General features: G+C 40.0%; 1 protein-coding gene across 1 annotated transcript; it reads right to left on the bottom strand.

Annotated features, from left to right (window-relative positions):
• Positions 1–1,717: 1,717 nt before the first annotated feature.
• Positions 1,718–20,275, bottom strand: CYP4A11 (cytochrome P450 family 4 subfamily A member 11). Its single transcript, XM_081948300.1, has 12 exons — positions 20,067–20,275; positions 19,377–19,521; positions 18,083–18,127; positions 16,058–16,185; positions 15,226–15,356; positions 14,959–15,113; positions 14,098–14,204; positions 11,763–11,953; positions 9,246–9,379; positions 4,772–4,836; positions 4,400–4,482; positions 1,718–3,167 (listed from the first exon to the last, which is right to left on the bottom strand). Exons 1-12 carry the CDS (start codon positions 20,238–20,240, stop codon positions 2,999–3,001), a joined length of 1,527 nt encoding a protein of 508 aa, XP_081804426.1. The 5' UTR covers positions 20,241–20,275; the 3' UTR covers positions 1,718–2,998.
• Between the last annotated feature and the right edge of the window lie 6,295 nt (positions 20,276–26,570).

Genomic DNA, 26,570 nt, shown 5'->3' with positions numbered 1-26,570 from the left:
TTAGTTCTGTTACTGGGGCTAGAATTGGGAATTCACAGAACTTCCGAAAATTCCACCTTATTTTTAAAAAAATCATATTATCAGTTCACTAGGAAAAAAAATAACAAAAGTTCACCCTTTGACCATGAAACAGTGTAACTGTTCATCACAGCTTAAAGCAGCATGACTTGGGAAATACTGTATATCAGGGGTGTCAAACTGGTGGCGCACAGGCCCAATGCATCATGCGCAGGCCAAACCAGAGGTAGTATTCGGCTGATTCTTACCGGTTCGGGCGAACCGGTAGCAGCGGCTGCTGGAGGCTCCACCCACCTGTTCTGATGTAATGTGCCACCTTCTACGCATGCGCAGAAGGTGGCGCATGCGAGCTCACATTTGCAAACCAATAGCAAAGGTAAGTGAATCTCACCACTGGGCCACACCCACTCCAGCTCCGCAAAGGGGAAAACATTGCAAAACATCACATGACGGCAACATGACACCACGAGTTTGATACTCGTGCTGTATATGTTGTGGTGCAAGAGAAGACACATGGAACCTTTCTTCGTTGTGGCATGGGGAGATGGTTAAAAATGATATCTATGAATTCCTGTTCTTCACAGATGGTTAGTGATAGTTGCTTGAGCCAAGGCAAGCTGGAAGTGTTGATCAGCAATAAGATTACATACATGGCAATAAGATTACATCCACAAATGTTTTTATTGGGTATAGTTAAGGATTTTACCAAAGGGGAAACAAAATTGGCCTTGTATATGGTTACAGCAGCTAGGTTGTTGATTGCGCAACATTGGAAAAAAGATTTTTTGCCGACAATTGATCAATGGATTCAGAAGGTGGCGGGGTTCGCTGAAATGGCAAAAATTTCAGTTTTCTTAAAAGCTCAGAAACAGGAGGATTACACACAGGAATGGGCAAAATGGATTGATTATATACAGAATAAATACCAGACTAGGAGTTATTATCTAGCCTTTAGGTAAGAATGTTTAGACCGATAGATGATCAGAGTAAATAGTATATGGGATGTTTGGAATTGTTAGAGTGGTATACAGCGGAAGTCAGGGGGGTGGGTTTGTGTGGGAGGTGGGGGAGGGTTAGGGTGGAGGGTGGGGCAATATATATGTATGAATAAATTAGAAGATGGGACTAATGAAACATTGTTAGGCTAGGAGAAATTTATATTAAGAGTTATAGATGTTAAATTAGCTTAGAAAATGATCAATGTGTTATTAATTTAAGAGAAATTTATATAGTGTTTGTTGGGAGGAGAGGGGTTATGAGTAATCTATTTTAAGATGGGGGGAGGGGAGGGGGTAAAGTGTTTGGTATAATATTTGAATGTGAATTTTTGTGGGGGGGTTGGGGGGTATAGCATTTGTATGAGATTTATATTGTGTGGAGGGGGGGGTGAAAAGGGGGAAAATTTGTTTGTACAAAACTCTTTTAATAATAAAAAAAAAAGATTACATACATGGCTTCACAGTCATTTTACATCCCTCCTTTCCTGTACACTTTCTTATAAAAGAAATGATGTGTTATCTATCAAAACTCACATTTGTAGGAATGAGGCTTCTGGACAAAATCCTAAAATTAGATTGGTCATCCCATTTCCAGAAGCCACCAGCCTTTATCAGATTATATCTTCTAAGGCGTACCTTGCCTGCATTCCTTTCCCCAAATGTCATTATTTAGGAGACAGAAAAAGGCACAATCAAGGAAACAAGTTTTCAAGGAGGAGATTTAATACAAGGTTTAGAGAAAAATACATCTTGGAAACAGTGACAAGAACTTCCAGCCCTGGGTTATTAGTGTGCTCATTAAAATGGAGTCTCTGATTTTTTTTCTTCCCAGGTTTTCTGTGTTGCCTTGATAAGCCATTAATATATTCCCCCATCTGTTTATTGTGTATGTCTAGAGATCCTCTGGTTTCTTTCTCTTTACAATCGCTCCTATTCCAGTTGTGTTGGGCATTGTTCTGCCACAACTCAGATGAATTAAAGTGCAGTTAAAATTGTTCTGTGCATGCGCAGAACTGAAAAACAAGATGGTGGTGCATACAGTGTTGCAAAACCAGTTCAGGGGTATTGGCAGGCCCAGGTTGCTGCCGATTCCAGCGACTCAGGCTGCCAAACCACTACCGGTCTGGCCAAACCCATCCTAACCAGCAGGAACCCACCACTGAAGCAGATGTTATCAGAATCCCACCTCTGGCTCTTTAGAGAGCAATAGCAGACAAGAGACTGGGGGAGTGGAGGGAGGGAGTTTTACATCAGCATACAACTCAGTAAGAGCCTCTCTGATCCCATTCACTATAGTAGGTACTTGTTATCTAGCTTGGGCATCCAGTTTAATGGGCACTGAAGCATAAAAGATTGTATACATCTGGCAGCTGCCCTATATTATGTACCATACATTCAATTTGTTTTGCCCTGTTGCTGTCTTGCTGTACAGTAGATGCTTACTTTCATTGTCGTATTGCTCTTTTATGTTCAACTACTATACTTTCCGCAGAGACAAAGTTGTAGAAAGAAACAAAAATGTTGCACAGCCCTATAACTCTCACCTTTTCAATTGGTCAGTCATGTGTACTTGGAGCAGCAACGGACGGGGGAAATCACAGCCATGGAACAATTTGAGATTGTTGAGATAGGCTTGGATTCTACAATTAAGCTACTGTTTAATTGTTGTATGATGTATTAAGGTATAAGTTGTTAGCAGAGTTTTCCAGTCAACATTTTACATTTTGAGATAGGGGAACACATGACTCCATGACAAATAGGTTGTGATGCATTCCTCTGACAATAGTGAAGGCTGAGTTTTTAAGCATTTACAGGGAATTAAAGTTAAAAATGAGAATAGTTTTGGGCAAAGTGAAGAGATATATAACGATTTAAAAAGCTGGTGTATGCACCATGATTTTGGTGGTATGGCATAGTATGTTAATGCCCCATCTTTGTCTTACAGCCTTCTTGGCATCAATACCTGCAATAATTTTTCAGGATCAGTTGAGTTTCTTTAAAATGAGATGTATTCCATTTTCAGATCTGAGGACAACCTGGGAGTGTGGAATCGGAGTTTTTTCTGGGTCGGGTATTAGTTCAAAGCGAACCAGTGTCAGAGCAAGTGCTATTTTTAGTTCATTCATGGCAAATTGCTGTCCAATGCAATTCCTAACAAGAAAAAGGAGAGAGAAAAATCCTTTGTGTTATACTCAATATAAAAGGAGGCTGGCTGACATTCAGAACAAGTTAGGGTGGGTTTTCCTACTCAGTTATGTACCAGTTAGTAAGCATGCAAATTAGATATAGAGTGTAATGAGAAGAGCAAACATTAACAGATATCTTAAAAACTGAACAGGTGAGGACAGTGTATTGAATCAATTAAAACAAGGTGTGAATGTATGAAATATTTCTCTTCAGTGCAAGCATTTATTCTACAGGGGCTGCATTTAACTGAAGTCACTAAGCAGGAAAGCACCATAGGAAATTATAATCAACGACTGAATATCATATTTGAATTATGCCCAGTTTTCAATCTTTGGCTAGAATTTTCTATCTGGAAAGGCTTCTAAATACAGTGCTAAATACACAACATCCGGTACAGGGTCTGTCCTTCTAACTAGGAAATCATTTTCACACTTAATTTAAAAAAAAAACAGCTGCATCAATTATACAGCTTTGAGGGATGATTATTTTGCTCCTTTAACATATCTGTCTGTCATTCTTAGCTGTAAGAACATTTCATAAGACTCAAAAAAAAAACAGCAAATAACAATGCTTGGGATAGGCATTTCTCACCCTTGGCAACTTGTGTGGACTCAACGCTTCAGAATTTGCATCCAGTTGTCCAAATAAGTTGCCAAGGAGGAGAAACACTGACAGAGATATTCATTTTTAAACCAATCAGGGGTGGGTTCCTGCTAGTTCTAACCTCTTCTATAGAAAAGGTTCCACAAATCTACAGTGCCGTTTAGAAACAGTTCCAGCTCCCTCCCCTCTCCCGTCCACACATCATCAAGATGAAGAGCGAGAGGAGGAATTCTGGGAGTTGAAGTCCACAAGTCTTAAAGCTGTCACGTTTGAACACCCCTGGGTTTTTTTTCCTAAAGGGTTAGGGGTGCAAGGGTCTTGTAACTTGACAGCTTTAAGACTTGCGTGCTTCAAATGCCAGAGTTTCTGAGCCAACATTTTGGTTGCTAAGCAAGAGTGTTGTTAAGTGAGTTTCACCACATTTTACAAGTTGGCCACACCCACCCAGTCACATGGCCAGCAAGCCACTCCTACCCAGTCACATGGCCAGCAAGCCACTCCCACAAAGCAGGCCACACCTACAGAAGAGGTTCTAAAAAATTTTGAAACCCACCATTGAAACCAATAGTCTAAAAAATAGATTGTAGACTCACCTTGATCCAGCTGCAAAAGGAATAAATGCATGAGAATGTCTTTTAGAGGTGTTCTCTGGTGAAAACCTCATAGGATCAAACTCCTGGAATAAAAAAAACAATCGGAGAGAGAGAAAAGTGAATCTGCTATGCTTACAACCCTTTTTCTCATTACAGTACTTGTGCTATTATAAAGCTATTGAAGCATCTCAGAATCACTTTATGCTTTGCTCTGAAAATATAGTGAGTCAATAAAATTGATAAATGGGGATTATCTCTACTATAGAGAATCTGTGTACTTATAAAAGTCTTGATTAAGTGTGACAAATTTTATTTACAACAGTTAGTCCCCTTTATCACTGTCATCATTTCATGAAAAAAACCCCTACTTACTAAAGGATCTGGCCAAATGCTGGAGTTTTTATGAAGAGAATAAATGTCAACTGCAACTGTAATATCTGTAAAATAAAGAACCAGAGAAGACAGCAATTAAAACATTGTCAGTGGTTGAAACAAGATCAAAAGACAGGATGAGAAGAATTCTGCAGCCAGTTCCATCTAGCCAGAGAAGTTTGGCATTTACATTTTTCAAGCAAAATGTTCCTAGGCAGTGTTCAGCAAATTACTCAATTTTTTATTAATTTATTATCTGCTCAATGGATTTCTCTTGCGTTATGATAAATAAGTAATCCTACATACAGAAGTATAAATATCTATACCAGCAATGGTGAACCTTTTTTGGCTCGTGTGCCATAAGGGGGGGAGCGCAGGGGCGTCGTGCATGGGCGTGTCACATCCATAATGCAATGCACCCCCCCAGTGCACATGCACGCATGAGAGGCGCTCCCCCCCATTTTTTACATTCTGTTTTCGGCCTTCCCAGGCTCCAGAGGCTTTATAGGAGCCTGGGGAGGGCAAAAACAGCCTTCCCCGCCCCCCCCCACCCCCGGAGGCCTTCTGGAGATTTCAGGGACCTTCAGGAGGCTTCCCTGAAGCCTCCGGAGGGCAAAAAATGACCCTACAAGAAAACCAGAAGTCACTTCTGGTTTGCTCGTAGGGCGGAGGCTTCAGGGACCTTCAGGAGGCTTTCCTGAAGCCTCCGGAGGACTAAAAACGACCCTACCAGCAAACTGGACGTGACATAGGTTTGCTCGTAGGGCCGCGGTTAGTCCTCCGGAGGCTTCAGGGAAGCCTCCTGAAGGTCCCTGAAACCTCAGGAGGGCTTAAACTGACCAGTACAAGCAAACCAGAAGTCCGTTCCCAAATGTCAGGGATGTCATGTTACCATAGGACCAGTTTTTTGCACTCCGGAGCTCTTTTCACCCTCCCTCTGGAGCCTGGGGAGGGCAAAAAATGGCTTTAAAAAAAGCTGGACTCAGCTGGCCTGCGCGCACATGCGTGCTGGCCAGCTGACAGAGTAACACCTCGTGTGACCTGACAAATGGCTCCGCATGCCACCTGTAGCACGTGTGTCATAGGTTCGCCATCCTGGATCTATCCATTCAATAACTAGTTTGAAGATGAAAAAGAATTCCATATTTGACAACAGGAAAAGGGGTGATCCTGATCCCATTTAAGTATCCAAATCACTCTTAATCCAATTTCATTCCAGCTGCACTAGGCAATAGCTTATCTTGACCTTTGGTATATCTCATTAAGCAGAGTCTTAAGTATTCTGTAGAAAAAAACCTCAGATAATCTTGTATTATCAGAACCATAACTTTAGATAATAGAGAAGAATCAAAGTCAACTGCTAGTATATTCATATAGTTACTTGGTAACAATATAGATGTGGCTTGCCGTAGCTTTGTTCTAGGATGTTTTGTCAGGTTGAACTATAGCCCCAAATTTCCTAATAATCTCTTAATTAAATAAATAATAAATAATCCAAGAACTCTTATCCAAGTTTTTACTTTGCTTAGGCTTGGCAGCTTGCTTTGCAAACTTCCAATTAGTTATTATCTACCGTGTTTTCTCGAAAATAAGACAGGGTCTTATTTTCTTTTGACCTCCAAAATAAGCACTTGGCCTTATTTTCAGGGCGGTCTTATCATTTTTGAGGTGCAGGAGGCGGCGAGCATGGTCACCTTGTGGCTGCTGCTGTGTTGCAATATTTTTGGGGGATGGCTTACTTTTGGGGGAGGGCTTATTTTAGTGCATGCGCTCAAAAGCCTGATTGGTTTTATTATCCAGGGAGGTCTTATTTTGGGGAAAACAGGGTAATGCCTAAAATATTGGCTTCTTGGAACAAAGTTATCAGAGAACTTCAATTAATTCAGAATGGTTGAAATTAGTGTTTTTAATAATTTTGTTATAATGGCAATTGCTTATTCTAACTAGAGTAACTATTTAGATAGATGCACTATCAGTATAGTTTTATAGACATAATGTAATATTTAATTTTGGACTATTTTGAAGAGGTTTAAATAAGCAAAGGATATTTGCCAATCAGAATAGAGTTGGATGGGACCTTCGAGGTCTTCTAGTTGTTGGAGCCCTTTCTCAAGCAGACCCTATACCCGTGATGGCGAACCTATGGCACGCGTGCCACACGTGGCACACGGAGCCATTTATCAGGGCTGAGTTCACCTTTTTTAAAAGTTATTTTTTGCCTTCCCCAGGCTCCAGAGGCTTTATAGGAGCCTGGGGAGGGCGAAAAGAGCCTCCCCGCCCGCCATGAGGCTTCAGGGACCATCCCTGAAGCCTTCAGAACGCTTAAAACCATCCTCTGAGAAAACCGGAAGTCACTTCTGGGTTGCTCGGAGGGTCGTTTTAAGCGCTCCGAAGGCTTCAGGGACCGTCCGAGGCTTCCCTGATGCCTTCGGAGCGCTTTAAACGACCCTCCGAGCAACCCGGAAGTCACTTCCAGTTTGCTCAGAGGGTGGTTTTAAGCGCTCCGAAGGCTTCAGGGAAGCCTCTGGACAGTCCCTGAAGCCTCCGGAGGGCCTCCGGGGGGTCGGGGGAGGCTCTTTTCGCCCTCCCCAGGCTCCTATAAAGCCCCTGGAGCCTGGGGAGGGCAAAAAAATGTAAAAATGGGGGGGTGTTGCACGTTGTGCGTGCATGCGCACTCGGGGGGTTGCGTGTTGCATTATGGGTGCGGCACGCCCGCACTCGACCCCCCTCCACTCCCCCCACTTGTGGCACGCGAGCCAAAAAAGGTTCGCCATCACTGCCCTATACCATTTCAGACAAGTGACTGTCCAGTCTCTTCTTAAAAACTTCTAGTGATGAAGCACCCGCAACTTCTGACAGCAAGCTGTTCCACTGGTTAATTGTTCTCACTCTTAGGAAGTTTCTCTTTAATTCCAGGTTGTTTTCCTCCTCCAGTTCCATTGTTTCCATAGTTTCTTGTCCTGCCCTTAGGTGCTTTGAAAAATAAGTTGACCCTCTCCATTTTGTGGCAGCCTTTCAAATACTGGAATACCACTTTCATATCTTCCCCCCGCCAGTCCTTCTTTTTTCTCTAGACTAGCCAACCCAACTCCTGCAACCGTTCTTCATATGTTTTTGTCTCCAGGCCTTTAATCATCTTAGTTGCTTTTCTCTGCGCTTTTTCCAAAGTTTACATTCAAACGAATTCTAAATAGTAACTATCATGGCCCTGCTTTGCATTTTACTACAGTATACCAGAGGTGGTATTCAGCCAGTTCTGAGACAGGTTCTGGAGAACTGGTAGCGGAAATTTTGAGTATTCGGAGAACTGGCAAATAGGCTGGCCCCACCCCTACTACCTCCCAGCCGATCTTCTTTTGTTGCCCTGAACAGGAGAACAGAGCTGGAAAGCAGGTTAGTGGGGTGGGGAGGGAATGGGGATTTTGCAGTAACCTTCCCCTGCCACGCCCACCAGGGACATGCGGTCAGGGGAGGCAGGGGAGGCAGAGCCTCACCTCTCATCATGAAATAAAAATATATAATAATAATATATATTTCCTCCCATCCCTTTTACACGGCTCCCGCTAAGCTCCAGTAAGGAGAAGAGCCTTTGGGGAGTGAAGAGGAAGAGGAGGGAGGAGGAGGAGGTGTGCGCGCGGGGCGGTGCCAGCTGGGCAATCGGCAGAGGCAGGAGGGTTCTCGGAAGCGCCAGTAACCTTCCTGCCTCCGCTGTACTTTGCGCGCTCCTCGCGACTGCAATAGATGTCCAGAAGTGGCAAGGGCTGTTGGGCTGGAAGCCCAAACCCCATTAGCCACAAAAGCTGCTTCTGGATGTATATTGCAGTCGCGAGGAGTCCGGCCAGCCGTGCCCAGCAGCTGCAGCGACGTCATTAAGATGAAATGGCTTGGAGGTGAAGTGCTTTTCAGTGCTTTTCTGTGCGTCTGGTGTTTAGGTAGATAGCCAGATGTCCTAAACGCCAGACGCACAGAAAAGCACTGAAAAGCAGCTGCTCTTGGGGACCGCAGAGCGCGAGCCAGCGGAGCGCGCTCAGGAAGGAGGGAATGGGATCACGTGTGCTGGAGGCTAAGGCAGCCTCAGCCTCCAGCACACGTGGTCCCATTCCCCGCCTTCCTGATGACATCACTAGCCTCACCAGCCATAAACCTCACCGTACGTCACTGACGCCCACAAAGCCACACCATGCCCACAAAGCCACACCCACAGAACCGGCAGTAAAAAAAATGAATCCCATCACTGCAGTATACAGTATGAATGAATTAAAATTTCTTAACTGTGTCTCCTAGAAGGCAAAGGGGAAGATTGGAAGGGAAGATTTCACATCAGAGTGTGTCGAACATTTTATCATTATTACTGTGATTTTACTCTTTTCCAACTGTATTTATATTGAAAGCTTATGCGTCATCCAACATTGAGCAGAACATAATGGAATGAAACATTAAAAACATATTTTTTTAAAATAAAGAAATTGCAAACCTTCAGGCAAAGTGCGTCCATCAAAGAAAGTAATAGGTTTGCTGAGTTTTCGGGACACCACTGGGACTGGAGAGTATAGACGGAGACTCTCTTTTATGCACATTGTGGTATAGGTCATCTTACCAAGATCATCCCTGAAAGTTATAGAGAAAAATCAATTAACCTTTCTATTAGTAAAATGTTAGGTACCAAAGGAGGGAGCTTTGGAATCAGCTGGAACTCAATCATGCAATTTTATTATTTACTTACACTTAACAATGGCCCCAATGTCTCATGGTATCACCTTTTTAATTCCACCTGTGACATTGCCTTCATCTCATCCCCAGGGCATAAATGAGACAAGCTTAATTTATCCTTGACTGCAATGATGTAAAGTAATACAATAATAATACAATAGTAGAGTTGGAAGGGACCTTGGAGGTCTTCTAGTCCAACCCCCTGCCTAGGCAGGAAACCCTATACCGTTTCAGACAAATAGCGATCCAACATCTTCTTAAAGACTTCCAGTGTTGGGGCATTCACAACTTCTGGAGGCAAGCTGTTCCACTGATTAATTGTTCTGTCAGGAACTTTCTCCTCAGTTCTAAATTGCTTCTCTCCTTGATTAGTTTCCACCCATTGCTTCTTGTTCTACCCTCAGGTGCCTTGGAGAATAGTTTGACTCCCTCTTCTTTGTGGCAACCCCTGAGATATTGGAACAATGCTATCATGTCACCCCTAGTCCTTCTTTCTCTTAAGCTAAACATACCCAGTTCCTGCAACTGTTCTTCATATGTTTTAGTCTCCAGTCCCCTAATCATCTTTTTTGCTCTTCTCTGCACTCTTTCTAGAGTCTCCACACCTTTTCTACATCATGGCGACCAGAACTGAATGCAGTATTCCAAGTGTGGCCTTACCAAGGCATTATAAGGTGGTATTAACACTTCACGTGATCTTGATTCTATCCCTCTGTTGATGCAGCCTAGAACTGTGTTGGCTTTTTTGGCAGCTGCTGCACACTGCTGGCTCATATTTAAATGATTGTCCACTAGGACTCCAAGATCCCTTTCACAGTTACGTAGTATTCCCCCCCCCCCTCCACTGCCATTCTACACCATCCAAGGGAAGCTTCGATGTGCACCAAAAGTACTAGGTTTTGTCTTTTGGTAGGTAACTGCAAGGGGTGGAAGTAAGAATTGACAATGGAACATATGCTAGTTTTGTGGCTGCTCAGGAAATAGTCAGGCACAGGAAGGGTTTTGTGGCAGGAAGGTGTTTTTTTTTCTGTGGGAAATGGGTCCAAATGGCTCTCTGAGTGTTTAAGATTGCTGACCCCTGGGTTAGAGTCTTGGTAGTTCCTGCTATCATCATCTATCTTCCCAGGACATCTAGCCTGACCCCGTGAGAGAAAGCTAAGGCTTACACAACCCAACCTGCCTTTCTGGAAACTAAAAGGTCAAACTAATTTCTATAATGCCACTTCTTAGAAGAGTAACAAAAGTTTTAAAGAATAGCATAAAGAGTCAGTCCTTCCTGGGGAGAATGGGGAATGGACCAGTCTCACTGCAGAAAGTAAGGAAGACGACTTTGATGGACGTTTACAAACCTTGTTGCCCAGGGAAAAAGGGCTGAAGTAAGTGCAGGATGTCCAGATAATATTTAGAAGTGGATCAGACACCCACCTAATTCACTGAACTATAAGGAGGAGGAAAAGGTACAATGCAATCTTTAAACTTCTGAATATTTTAAATTTAAAATTGCTAATTTTAATATGTTTGCCTGAAACATATTCTCATTGAATCATAACCACCTAAATGTGACTGTGTTATGTTTTGTGCTCAGGTATCATCTTGTATCCAATAGTTTTCATCTTTTCTACAGATCTTATAACACTCTAAATAAATGATTTGGTGTATAAAATCAGTATGCAAATTGAGCTGCTACCTAACATTCAAGATAGTACTATGTGTAGCAAGCCTTTTATTCTCTCGCAAGAATAATAGTCTGAACTCTAAGATACTAATAGTCTATTTTTTTTATTGGACAAAAATAAAATCAGAAGCTTTAATTGAGGATGAACAAGTAGATGGGCAATTTTCCTCCCTACAACCTCCACCTCCAGCTGTTCTTTCCCCAGTAGGTTTAAACAAATAGGGTGCAGAAGACGTTTTGCAGTAGACAGACAGCAAGATGTAGCAGTATCCTTCCTAATCCTAATCCCGCACAATGGAATGGAAATAATAATGTCTCTTGTAGCACATTGCCATAGAGAATGATCGTATTGACTGACAGTGGGTCTAAACATAACATAAAGAACCATGTTGGTGGTTATCCTTCCTCTTGATTAAAAAAGGCAGAATATGGTGATATCAGCGAAAGGATTAAACATCCCATCTAACCAATTCATCCACCTGACAGCCTCCAAGTGTTCTGATTCTTGTTTGCTTAAAAATACTTTCTAAATGGGTATCGTGTAGTGTTATGCTTAAATCAAGTCATCAATGAAAAAAAATCTAAAGCAAACAATACTGTATTCACCACTGGATGTCTTCCCTGTCCCCCAAGATTCCCTTGACTTCTTCTCTGCATTTCTGCTGTTGTTCTGGGTGCTTAGCCATTGCATACAGTAGCCAAGAGATGCCAGAGGCTGTTGTATCATGGCCTGCAAACATGAAAGTGTCCACTTCAGCACGGAGATCTTCATCAGATAGTCCAGTTCCATCTTCATACTGATAAACAGAGAAGAACAATCAGCAAGGGGCATCTTCAATGAGCATTCATTTAGAGAAAAATAAAATAAAATGAGGTCATCATAAAATCAGACCAAAAACAAAAGTGTTAAAACTGAGTTTTTAATTTATGATATTATTGGACTAGCTGAATACCCGTGCTCCGCTACGAAACTATATGATCAGGCTTGATAAATCAACACTTACAGCTTAAAAATTGATGAGTAGTTACGATTGGCCTCTCCTCTCCCCTTCTCTCCCTCAGGCTGGCTCCACAGAAGCCTCTCCTCACCTATCCCCTTCTCTCCCTCAGTCTTGCCTATAGGCACTTTTCCTATCCTACTCCTTCTCTCCCTCAGGCTCCTCTCCAAGTTCCCAGCCCGCACACGCTGGCCACGCCCATGTCCAAGTGGCAGTTGGAACAGAGTTATTTTCAGGTTGGGAGGGGGAGTAGAACATCTAACTCCTTAACATCAGAGCGTGTTAATAATAATATAAGAAATACTAATGATCTGATGGTCATTTCAAAAAATCCTTTCTTACCGAGCACCTAGAAGCCAAATGCCAAATTTCAAGTTTGTAGGCTTTATGGTTCTGGAGATTTCATGATTGCGCCATGAGTGGTTTTCATTTTTATATATAGAGAGATTCAGATACACTGATACTATTGGGATTTATTATTCCATGGTTTGAACAAAGACAAGTAAGGTTCTTCCTTTTGGTTCAGTTAATGTATATTGTTTTAGTCTTTGAGTTGCCAAAAAGCATCCTGACATAAACGGCTATCTTTATTTTACTTTCTTTCTCCTGTCTCATCCAAAGAATACTACAAATACATCTGATTCATTCAGTGCTACTTTTGCAAGGAACTGTGAGATTTCACCACGCTACTATCTATCTACCTTTCTGCAATTGTAAATGATAATAGGGTCTTTTTTAAAAAAAAATGGTATACCTCAGAGACTCTTTATCCCACCCTGGCCAATAAAATGCCATAAAATAGATCGCATCCTCAGCAAAAATGTTGGTAGAAGGAAAACTTTTTTTCTCTGCAATTGGCTGGGAATGAAACCAAGGCAACAGTCACATGGGTATGTCCTTTAAAAACGATAAGCTGATTTCCTGACGAGATGGGCAGGACATGAGAGTCAGTCCATAACCATTCGCCTTTTACCAGAGGTGGGTTCCTACCAGTTTGGACCAGCTCGGTCGAGTAGGTAGTAACTCGGCCTGCCACGCCCTCAAACCAGTTCTATTGGTAGCCCCACCATCTTGATTTTCGGTTCTGCGCATGCACAGAACAATCTTCATTGCAAAGTTTTAATTTTTTTTCTTTTCTAACGTGCGCATGCGCAGACCTTTTTACGCGCAAATGTGCATGCGTGCAAAGCGGGCGTTTGGCGTGCACGTGAGCAAAGGGAGTGTATGCGCATGCAAAAAAAATTGCACACCGAACCAGCAGTAATGCCGGTAGCAAGCCTTTTACCCTGGTTAGCAAATTTCCCAGTCTTGCCTCGTTAAAGGAAATGAGAATTGTTTCTGTTTTCCCATTGCATCTGCATGGGAAAGTGTTATAAAAGGGAAAACAGGGAAGCTTTCCTCTTTATAGCCTTGAGCATTTTGTCCAATAATAGGAAAAAAAAACAGAATTGCCATATAGACTTTGCTCCTCTTAGGTGCTGCAATAACAGATCTGATGAAATTCCCCCTCTCTGCAACTTTTAAGGAGAATATTGACTCCCTGACCTGGCAGCCCCATTTGTTCCACAATTTATTTGCACAAATGCTTTGAGTCAGCAAATATTCTCTTTGATAGAGAAAATTCCTATCTCTAGTATAAAAATTGCAAGCTTTTTAAAGTATAGCTTGCTTTAACTGTATTTTTCTCAGGCACTGTTGACTTTCTCATCTGTTTTTTTTTAATACAGACATTGCAAATAAGTCAGTAACAAAGATTCAAATTAATTGTCCCGTTTATTACAATACCTACCCCGATTTACCAGTTTTTCATTAGCACATCAATTTTACATCCAGGTTGTTCTACTTAACCATTGTAACAAAACAATATTTCATTTTGTGTTTTAATAACTTTCATAACAGTGTGAGACAAGAGGCTGTTTTAAAAAAAACCTCTAGTTTCTTACTTTGGCACAAAGAAGAATGTCCAAAAAATCCAAATGTCGCTTCTTTTGGATCTTTTCAAGCTCTCTTTCATTATGTAGTGATTTCTTTCTCTCTTCAATTACTTTTTCTATGAAGTTAATACAAGAGAAGTTAATGCCAAGAATGAGAAATTCACTGTGTTTGCCTCGTTTTATCATGTTGTCCCTTGACTTTGGAAAAAAGGGCTCTGGGAGATTAATTTGATTCCTTTTATTATTAACAAAATTTGCAATATGCAAGCTAAGAACTATTCATAATCAAATAAGTATACACCGAAATCCTTTATTAGGCTCCAAGTAAATTCAACAGTGTCTTTCTGATGCTAATCAATTTTGAGTAGTGATGAATAAAAGTCATTGTGTGTTGGCAGGTCAAGGATTTCACTGACATATCTCAAGGCCATAATGAGGCTTATTCCCATAGCTAGAAGAATCAGAAAACATTGCTTATATTATAATAAGGCTTATTGAAGTCTATGGGACTTGCTTCTAAGATGACATGTGAAGGATAAGGCTATGAAATAAGTGAAAAATTAATGTATGCTGTTTTAAGCATCGTACCATAATCCATACAGGTCATTAACTTTTGAGTGAAGATTGAACTATTTTGCTGCCAAATAAAACAATGTTTTGAAAACATTTCTACTTGTCATATAATAGCTCTTATATAATGGCATTAGATGAAAGAGTTTCACTTCAAGTGGTTTTAACATGTTTGCTTTCGATTAGTGAAACAGTCTCCCAAAGATGACCTCAGGCTACAGCCACTCCTCCTCCGTCTTCATATAATCTGGGAGCTCATAGTAATTTTAATTTAATTTTACCAAAGAACACGAGAGTTACCTGTATGCTGGTGTGCCAATTTACAAGCCTGTTTAAAACGCTGTCCTGATGAGGTACATGAATATAGAAAATCACTCCGAAGTATAGTAGAGGTAATTCTCCGAAATGATAGGAAAGTTAAATCAGATACAGCTTGGACATAATAATCCAGGTCTCTAATGGAAGGGAAAAAAGCATTTTGTTTACAAAAAAAAACATGCTACACAAATATGAGCAACGTTCTCCAATACTCATGTTATTAGAATGTACTATTATAAAAGTTTTAACCTCTTAGTTTGGCAATTGCTGTTGTGACTGAATGCACATTTCATGATGCTGTCAAGAGTCATTAAACTAACATGTTCAAACATCTCCAAAGACTTCATGGGCTCCTTTGCAATCCGTTTCTCCCATTTATCCTAGTGGGGAAAATAGAGATGGAACTGTATCAGCTGTTTATCGGTTTCCCATGCTTTATGCCATTTTGGTGAACTGCTGTCCAATGTACCATTGAGTTCAGCTCAGCTTCAGACACAGCTATGTCCATATTACTTACTTAGCAACAACATGGAAGAGATTTCCCATTCTCATTTTTCTGGAATTGTTCCGGACTAGTTTATAGGTAGTCCTTGACTTACAACTACAATTGAGCCCAAATTTTATGTTGCTAAGCGAGACAGTGCTCACATGAGTTTTGCCCCATTTTAAGATCTTTCTTGCCACAGTTGTTAAGTAAATGACTGCAGTTGTTAGTAACATGGCTAGTAAGTGAATCTGGCTTCCCCATTGACTTGGCTTGGCATAAGGTTACAAAAGATGATCACAAGACCCCAGGATGCTGCAACCAACATAAATATAAGTCAGTTGCCAAGCATCTGGATTTGGATTACATGCTGCAGTGATCATAAGTGTGAAAACTGTCATAGGTCACTTTTTTCAGTGCTGTTGTAACTTTGAATGGTCTCTAAATGAAATGTTGTAAGGACGACCTGTACTTTACAGTCCTAGAAATTCTGACTGTTGCCTATCCAAGAGCTAGATAGGAATGGTCCTACTCAGTTTACAATGGTCCCATTTGCATCTGCTTGTATAACCTCGGAGGAAAAAAAACTTTCCTTACCAGCATAACTTTGGTGGAATCTGAAACTAATGCCACATAGGGCTTCAAAATATTATAGTGAAAAGCTGGTGTTAACAACCGTCTGTGCTGACGCCATTTTGTGCCACTTAAGAGAAGCAGTCCTTTTCCTAGGGGTACAAAAAGAAAAAGATAAATTACATTGAATGAAGTGGTAGTGGCGGTGATGGTGATAATGATGATGATATTATTCCATCTGCTCTGACCGAGCTAAGAGATTGTTTGCACTCAGAATTTGATAGGCAGTTAATCTCATGCTGGAGACATCTGAAAGTGCTAAGACAGAGTCAATGCACCTGCAGTGTCCAGGCCCATCTTTCAAAATCCCATAAAATAAAACTCATCAGAAATGACAGCAGGGTTTTAAAAATGGGTCAGCACCGATCAGAATTGCTTCTTTTGATATTCGTTTGACACAGTGATGGTCATATTTCAAGCACAGAGCTCAAGGACTGTTGCATATCATTTCAAGTTGTCTTAGAATTCCTGAAAGGAATATGATTTCTTTATCTCTCTTTTGCTTATCCAACTGAAACATAGGTAAACTTTACCTTTTCTTCTCCCTGTAGCTTTTCATCCATTCTTTGAATGTTGGGGGAATCAGATATTGAAGCTTTTGAATTGAAGAAACTGCTTTTATTCAAGACAATTCATAAAGACGCTAGACTGTAGTATGCAGTATGTATATGCAGTATGAGCTTTTTTATTTCTATGCAGCAGATTATATAAGAATACCTACTCCATGGAAAATTGCATAGGAACACAAATGGATGGATGGTTTAAATTTTACCTGAGTTGACTTTCTTCCATGCTAATTAAAGAGGAAAGTTATTTTTAAATTATCCCTTCTTCCATCCATATATATATATATATATAAATATGAGGCAGCAGTGTGCAGCAGCTGCCAAAAAAGCCAACACAGTCCTAGGCTGCATTAACAGAGGGATAGAATCAAGATCACATGAAGTGTTAATACCACTTTATAATGCCTTGGTAAGATCACACTTGGAATATAAAACTAATTTTAGTTGCCATGATATAAAAAAGATGTTGAGACTCTAGACAGAGTGTAGAGAAGAGCAGGAAAGATAATTAGGGGACTGGAGCCAAAACATATGAAGAATGGTTACAGGAATTGGTATGCCTAGTTTAATGAAAAGAATTAGGGATGACATGATGGCAGTGTTCCAATATCTCAGAGGCTGTCGCAAAGAAGAGGAGGTCAACCTATTCTTCAAAGCACCTGATGGATGGAAGCTAATCAAGGAGAGAACCAAGCTAGAACTAAGTCAAAATTTCCTGACAATTAGAACAATTAATCAGTGGAATGATTTACTTCCAGAAGTCGTGGATTCTCCAACATTGGAGATTTTTTAAAGAAGAGATTGGACAACCATTTGTCTGAAATGGCACATGGTTTCCCACTTGAGCAGGGGCTTGGACTAGAAGACCTCTAAGGTCCCTTCCAACTCTGTTATTCTATTCTCTATTGTTTTTCTTCCTAGTGTTGTCCCACTTGCAGGGTGAGCTTGTTTTGTATTGTTATAAGAACTGCAATTCTTATAACAAAGCTATCATTACATAGTAGGACAAACTGTTTGAAGTATCGGATACTGATTTGGGCTGAGAAGGTATTACTTTATTGGTTCTAGTCCTCCATTAGGCACAGAAACCATTGGGTGACCTTCCTTAATGCACCATTTCATTCATTAAAGTGTAGATGTGATGATCAGACTCTTATGATCAAACTGAAATTCTTGTAAATTAAATCAAGCCTCCGCAACGTGATAACTTTCAGGTGTGGTTCTGAATATGGTTCCAGATTTTGGTCCCATTATATACAACCAATCTGCAGAAGACCGGAGAAGATCAAATTAACATTGGAAAGCTACACTATAACAAACAACATAATAAGAACATTTAAATTATCAATTGAACTGTTTTTTTTTTAAAAAAAGGGGGGAAATAGAAAAAATACTTATAACTGATTTTAATTTTTACACATACCGATCCAAGGAATCAAAGGTGCATAGATGAATTCAGGCTTTGGATCTAGAAAATTCAAAGAAGAACAGAGCAAAGTTAAAACACAATTCTAAACCTATACTGAAATAATTAATGTATTTGGCATAGATAAAGTCCACATTGGAAGTTTACTGCATCTTTCTTTCATTAAACAAATATGAGAGAAACAGTAATTCTAACATGTAAGATACAGTATGTATGTATGTATGTATGTATGTATGTATGTATGTATGTATGTATGTATATACATACCAGTAGAGGGTTCCGGATCCTGTTGCAATCGGTACGGTGCAACGGGGGCTGGCGTCCATCACATGAATGCGTGCAGCACACATGCATACGCACGCAGCGTGCGCATGCGTCCTTACTCCTGCAATGCTCCGTGACGCCTCCGTGACACCTCCGTGATGCTCCAGCTGCTCGGCGGAGCGTCACACAGGTGCCTTATGCTCTGTGTACATGCACGGAAGCACCAAAGAGCTCAAATACCAGTAAGGAGCGTGGGCGGGCAGGTGGCCCTCCGGAAGACCGTACCGGAACAGTACCCGGTGCTCCCGGCAGGCACTGGTACACCTGTACGGGGGCGTACCGGTTGTAACTCATCACTGATACATACATACACATACACATACACATACACATTAACCATTGGATCACAACAGAAGAAAAATTATTCAAATGTACAGTACAACTTTATACTTATTTACAAGGAAGGGTTTAGCGAAGTTTAGTGGAAATCATTAAGTCTTGATGACACTATTTTTTACTCTTCTGAAGTTGGTCTTTGAGCTGCAGTAGAGACGAGACATACTTTAATGAGTATGAGGTTTAAAAGAGTTCTTAACTAAGTGTATAAAGTGAGTGCCAAATATATACAGGAAGGTAACTCACTTTTGTCTCTTTTAGCATCATCTTGTATTACTATCAATATAAGTTGTGAATGCCCCAACACTGGAAGTCTTTAAGAAGATGTTGGGTAGCTATTTGTCTGAAACGGTATAGGGTTTCTTGCCTAGGCAGGGAGTTGGACTAGAAGACCTCCAAGATCCCTTCCAACAATACTATTGTATTGTATTGTATTGTATTGTATTGTATTGTATTGTATTGTATTGTATTGTATTGTATAAACTTTATAGGAGAAGCTGAAAGGTACTGAAGCTCTGATAGAAATGTGCTCCTTAGCATCCAACAGAGCCTGGGTACTATTCTCTATTACATATCTCTATATACATAACTGCATGGGAAATAGTCATTGTTCTAACTGGCATGGACTTACCTCCTCTGGCAAACAAAGTTTTAACATATTCTGGGTGAGTGACTATTACAGAAGAAAAAAAAATCCCAAACCATCTTGGAAAAGCATAAGAATACTGTTCAGACCACTCCAACATATACTTTAGTTCTTCTTTCTGGCTAGGTATCTGGAAAGAAAGAAAGAAAGAAAGAAAGAAAGAAAGAAAGAAAGAAAGAAAGAAAGAAAGAAAGAAAGAAAGAAAGAAAGAAAGAAAGAAAGGAAGGAAAATTATGTTTACAGTATAGTTGCAAAGCTGTGTGTTTAAACCCTCACACTCATCAGAGTCAGAATATTCGTCCACTTCAATCAGCCTGAGTAATGCAAACAAGGTTAAGAATGGGTAAGGCATTTATAATATAATGCACACTTAAGAAAATATAGTATATTCTCTGAATTAGAGAGATGAGCAGTTAGATAAATTTGATATAAATAAATACATAAAATAAATAACTTAACTGCATCTTAAATTACTTTGTGGAACACGGGCACCAGAATAAAGTTATTCATCTGATAATAACAGAGCCAGAATCAATGATTTAAGAATATTCAATATTATTTAAGGCACAGTTACAATCTTTAAATAATTTCAAGATACACTAGCAATTAACCACATCAGAAATTCCCTGTCTTCTTCTGCCCCATCACCTCACCATATATTTTGCCGCTTCTTACCTGATGGATGTTGCCATATAGCCAGTGAGTTGGAGGGCCTGGGAAATTCTTATAAGCCTTAAGCTGCTTTTGTCTCTTGTAAAACAGTTGGATGATTTTAACCAGGACATAAACAAGACAAAATGCAGAACAAATAAATGTGAGCTGGTAGAAACCTGATGTTTTCTCCATCATGTTTACCACGAGGCTGAAGCAATGGTGCAATGGTGTTACAGTATTTCTCTGGCTGGGTTTTATAAGAGGATGAATGTCATCACCAATAAGGTGCAAAATGGGTGTTCCTCAAGTGAGTCTTTTGTTGTACTTGGCCCACTTCCACATAAACTTTCTCAACCGTTAATCACTTGTTTGGGAGTGAACTCCAGGTAAAGTTTTCAATTTATAATCTCATCTAACCTTTGCCTTAGAAGCCGCTATGAGTAAAATAGCTGATGTCAACAGATTTCTCCTTCTTTCATCAGTAAACTCAAATGACGTTTTTTGTGGAAGTGAAGGGAAAAGTGCCTAAATTCCATTGACGTCTCCAAATTTCATTACAGCATTGAATTGTTAATGTAATAGAAAAGGGAAAACATGAAGTTACAGAATATAGATGTGAAATTAAATTTCGATCCAATGTTAAAATTATTAATGAGATGAAATCAATACTAGTTTCTACATGGCGTGCTGTTGAAAAATAAATTGCGTCCCTTGGCCTTTCAAAACAAGTGTGCTTACATAATTTCCTTTTGCAAATAGGCAGGATGCTGAGAATGTCTACGAAGGATTAAAGGTAGTTATTTTTTTCTAAATACAGTAATGTTTTCATTAGCCATTTTCAGTTTCTCTGCTTCTCCAAATTTTATGAAGTTGCTAAGTGCCTGGACAAAATTTTTTAAAATGGGCTTCTTTACGGTTCCAAACTATAAACTTCAAAAAAGTGTGCATTTAATTGATTATGGTAAATGGTAGAATCTGGGGTTTCTTTTAAGCATCCACATCAGTGCAAATATATATTATCACTGAACAACCTGATTACTGTGCTGTAATTATACATTTTCATGAGCCAACTTTAGTCCCCTTGATAGCAACAGAAAAAGTTTCTTTTAAAGCCAAGATTTAAGAATTTCAGAATTAAGCCAAGAGAGGAAGAGCCTTCCTAAAATACTTAAAAATTACTGACCCGAAGGAGCTTTCTTTCAAAAGGCAACTGAACTTTTTAATTTTGCTTGAAAACATTTAGCTTCTCATACAATAAGCTTCTTCAGTTCTGACTGAATGGTGGAGAATGGAAGGATCAGTGGTGGGTTGCAAATGTTTTTACTACCAGTTCAGGCGCGCTCCCGCACGCACTCGCTTGTGTGTGCAACACATCTGCGCATGCACAGAAGTGTCTGGGAGGATGGGCGGGGCCTCTCACTGCTGCTACCGGGAGCAACTCATCACTGGGAAGGATGTATGTTCTTTGCAGTCATCTTGTTGTTAGCACTCTTTCTGAGAGTCATTGAAGTCACTTGGAGGTGTGTATCTGTGCCTTCAGGGACCGCTGAATAGTGCAAATGGTGTGGAACCTTCTTGGAATTGCTGAAATGACTGTGTTGTAAACAGGAGATACTGTAGGTGGTGTTGTATCCCTCCCCCTCTGTTGAGAGAAGACTGTTCAATCTTAATGTGGATGGCCTCTTTTACCCCTCTTTCAAACCCCTATCTTGTGTTTACCAGACCACACCAAGAGCTGTGGTGGCAAAATGGTTAGAATACAGTACAGCAGGCTACTTCTGCTGAGTGCCAAGTGCCAGCAGTTTGGCAGTTCAATTCTCACCAGTTCAAGGCTGGCTCAGCCTTCGAACCATCTGAGGTCGGTAAAATGAGGACCCAGATTGTTGGGAGCAATATGCTGACTCTTTAAACCATTTACAGAGGTTTTAATAGTACATAGTGAAACAGTATATAAGTCTAAATGCTATTGCTATTGCTATTTTCACTATTCAGGTGACCCTGAGGTATACCAAAGCTGTTAAGCAAATCCATCTTTTAGGGTTAACTTGCTCAAATGATGCATAATTTTAACTTATTGTTTGAAATTATTCTTTTTCATTCTTTTATTTTGTTAACGTATTCTGGTTTTTGAGGCACATACAAAATCCAGGCTTCATAAGACACCTGTACTGAGTGATTCTTGTTGACAATTGCTGGCTTAGCAGGCATAATTTAAAGTTCTAAACAGCTTATCGCTTAATTGTTTAAGGCAGGGATCCCCAACCTCCGGTCTGTGGACTAGCACTGGGCCGCGGCATGCCAGAAACTGGGCCACGCAAACAAGGGAAGCCCCACCCATGTGATGCAGGCATGCAAAACCATTCCCCCCCCCCCAGTCCATGGAACAACCTCTTTCCACAGAACTGTGCCCAAAGGGTTGGGGGCCACTGGTTTAAGGGAGTGCCTCATTCTTTAAAAAGAATGTTCAAAGAGGAATTCCTAATATGGGAGATTTTGAAAAAAAAGTCATTTTTTGCTCACATGAACGTTAGCTAATGGGAATATATGTGAAACCAGCAACATCTTTGTGTACTTATGCATGCAACAGAAACTCTTTTCAACTTACCGTATATATTAAAAGTTGCTCCAGGGATAGAACTTGTATTTGTACAGACTTGTTAACTTACGTAATATTTAATCCATGTAAGTTTGGTACCACATTAAGTAAAACTGTAAATAACATAAAAACAATTTTTAAAATAAAGTGTGATATTTTCAAAGGAACTCTAGTTCGCCCAAAGAGAGATTGTAGCACTTAACTTTGATCTTTTATCATATGTATCAATGTCTGATTAGATGTTTATTATTTACTTATTGTTTCCAGGCTAAATAACCCCAAATCATGTAATACATGCAAACATTTACATGAATGGCAAAATATAGAAAGTCCTACCTTGGATTAGAAAACTGTTTCCGTTTCCTATTTATTTATTTATCAAAGTGACAGACTACCTACCTTATCACATGGTAACTCTCTATATAGTATAAATCCTCCCCTAATGGTCCCCAATCCTTGTGGCTTGGTGCAGGAGTGGGTTCCGGCTGCTGCTACTGCCAGTTCGCTCAGAGATGCGCCTCGCATGTTGTGCATTCTTGATGCATGCTATGTGCACATGCACAGTACTTAAAAAAATGCTTCAGTGCATGTGTAGAAGCCAAAAATCAGATGGCAGCACCTATGGCACTGCCAAGAGAACCAGTTTGGGGGTGTAGCAGGCCTGGGTCGCTGCTGGTTCCAGCAACCCAGGCCACCACGTTACTACCTATTCAGCCAAAGCGTTCCAAACTGGTAAGAACCCAGGAACTCTCTGGCTTAGTGGCCCGGGTGGCAGGGAGGAGAACACGTCTGTGCCAGTGGTGGGCTGGTGCACCTGCACATGTGCATGCAGTTCCACTCATGCAAGAGAGAAGAGAAGGCTTTGGATGCGGTTTTGCACTCCTTCAGGCTTCTCCATGACAGGGATGGAAGACCTGAAGCAGTGCGAGATTGCTCCCCCGAAGCCTTTCATCTGTTCGCAAAAGCTCTTGGAATGGAGAAGAGAATCCTTTGGGGGCACATTCTTTTCTCTTTAATTTTTTTTTAAATTTTATTTTAATTAAACAAGGATACACAAAAAAGAATCACCCTTCATTACATCTTGTAGACAGTGTGTGGATTGGTTACAAATAACTTTTGTGCGTTTCTTCCACAGTCATTACTTATAGCTCATATTAGATTATACACTTTAAATCAAAAATCTTTGTATACCTTACTATCAAGGTACCACAATTCCCATTTGACTACAATTATTTCAACGTGCTTTTTTACCTCAAATCATTCATACTTAAAGACACAACCACATAATGGCATTCGTTAACTATTTCAAAAATCCTCCAATAACATTATACCTTTATGACATATTCTAAGTAAAAGTCAATTAATAAAATTTCTAAACCCTTTCCCCCACCAACTCGCTGTTTAGAGTTTGTATCCAAGTTGCTTTTGCCAATACCAGAGCATGTATATATTATTAAACAAAGGGGGCATATTCTTGTGTTCCTTCAGATTCACCGAGGCTGCCTGACACTCCAAAGGTGGATCGGGTGTCCTGTGCAGGCAGCCTTGTTGAGCCAGCACAGCTGAGTAGGGCTGGCTTGTCCCATTCAGCCTCTGCTCTCACCACTCCATGCACAGCTCCATTCACATGAGAGAATAGAAGCCTTTTGGGTGCGAGTGGAGTTGCATGCGCACACTATCCCACCTCTCACATGGCCTGGTTCCAAATAGGCCACGGCCCGGTAATGGGCCACAGCTCACAGGTTGGGGACCCCTGTCCTACACCAACACCCATTCTTGATACAGCAAAATTAATAATAGGAATTGAATGAGATCTCTATTTAACAGATCACCAATTGGCAGTCCTCAGGTACTACAGTGCAGCAAATTTCTGTTTGGTATCTCCCCAAAATATAGGGAAATTCCTCTGCATCTTAAGTAACCCAGACAAGGCACCTTAAAGTATGATAATTAGCAATGAATTATGCCCTTGGATGCAAACTATGCCAATCATCATTTACATAATGATGTCATTATACAGATGATGCAAAACATATAAATGACCTCATTTGCCATTTAGTGGATAGCTATATATAACGGACACTGCCTCTTCACCCAGCTGGCAGGTTTTATCAAGATTCTATTATCCTATTCAGTGAAGAGCCTGAAAATCAGATGAGAAAAGTATGAGTGCAACATTGGTTCTGATTGGGCATTTGACACACCAGCCAAAATAAGTGATTGTTATTGCTTTTACTGTTTGCTGCAGGTACAACTAAGATTGGTGACCTAGTTTATACTTTCTCTTACTGAAGACTATCATGAAATCCTTGATTAATTAAAGTCATAATGGACAGCAGACGTCAATATCTGTAGGACCATTTGGTGGCAACCTTGGCAATGAAAGATTGCACCTTAGAATGTAAGAGGGGAAATAATGAATTTATATTAATTGAGGCAATGAAATTAAGAAAAAGGTGATGAAAGAGACATGTAATAGAAACAGGGCTTGAATCAGGATAAATGAAATGCTTAGCTAATAGTTCATCTTTGAGCAGAGAGCAAGATAAGCGTTTGGGAAATTTTCTTGCTAATTTAATGGACTTACCATATGAATAAATCTATATAGAATGTTGTGTAATTATTTGCAATGAATGTTATTATGTTATATGAGTCATTATGCATCTAAAAGTAATGTACTGAAGACCAAAGTAGCTATATTTAACAGGGGGAAATTGAAAGAATAGTAAGTGGATATACATAATATTGAAAAAGTAAAGCAAGTCAATAATTTGTGCATCTTGTTGGAACATTTACTAAAGATAGGAAAACACATGGAAAATGTTGAAGATGTGCAAATGCTGATAAAAAGACAGCGGATGTTATGTGGCCTGTTGTAAAGAGTACATATTCATGGAGTAATCCAAAAATGGCTATGTGTAAACAATATCAAAGTGAAAGTTAGTAGGTACTGTAGTCCTGAATTGAGGAATATAATGGGTATATGATATCTAAATTGTGGCTATAGTAAAACAAGAAGAAACAATGGGGTAAAAAAAATGGAACAGATCCTGCATAAATATGGATTTAATTAAAAAATAAGTGAATAATACAACAAAAATATATTATGATGCTTCAGCATACAGATACACAGATAACATCAAACTACGAATCAAGCATATGAAGGAATAGCAAATGGGTCAAAAGAAAAGGGAAAAGTGAGAAAGATGTAATTGGATGTAGCCAATGAAACCCAAAAAAGATATACCTTAGGTGAGAAGTTGAAAGTTCAAAAAATGGTACATGAATGCGGTGGAACTACTGGTTATAAGCCACAGCTTATGCTTTGTAAGGAATTTGTGTCTTTAAGCAACTAGGGAAAAGGTTAACAGAATTGGTTTGGAAAGATAAATGCTGATTTAAAAAAATCCAATGAATGAATGAATAATTAAGGTGACCAACCATCCTCCTTTAGGGAGGACAGTCCTTCTTCTGTAAGTTTTGTCCTCCCTCAAAAAGTGTCCTCCTACATGTCCTCCTTTTCGATATTTGAAGACTAATCTGTTGCGCGTTATGTGATGTATTTGTATTTGACATGACAATTCGTCAAGGCTCGGTATAGTGCAGTATAAGATGCGATTATGAGATGCATGCACTCCGCATGGGAGACCTTGAGAGAGAGCATCGCGTGCAAGTGGCTTTGTTTACTTCTTACTGAAAAACGACACGGCACATACACACGCAGTAGACTGAGATTGAGATTGAATGTTAATACTCTAGCTGCAGCATTTGCCGTAAAATTCAATATGAAGGATATTTCTTGTTCAGATATTTCCAAAATATTGTTAGAAGATGATATATTGACAGAAAATATTTATTCAATGGAAAAGTACTCATTTAAATAATAATTAACAGGCATGTAAGCATAATTACAATATAAAATGTTACAA

The sequence above is a fragment of the Natrix helvetica genome (assembly GCF_964273705.1).
Source record: "Natrix helvetica genome assembly, chromosome: 3".
NCBI classification, from domain to species: domain Eukaryota; kingdom Metazoa; phylum Chordata; class Lepidosauria; order Squamata; family Natricidae; genus Natrix; species Natrix helvetica.
This window is presented reverse-complemented; position numbering and strand designations above follow the sequence as displayed.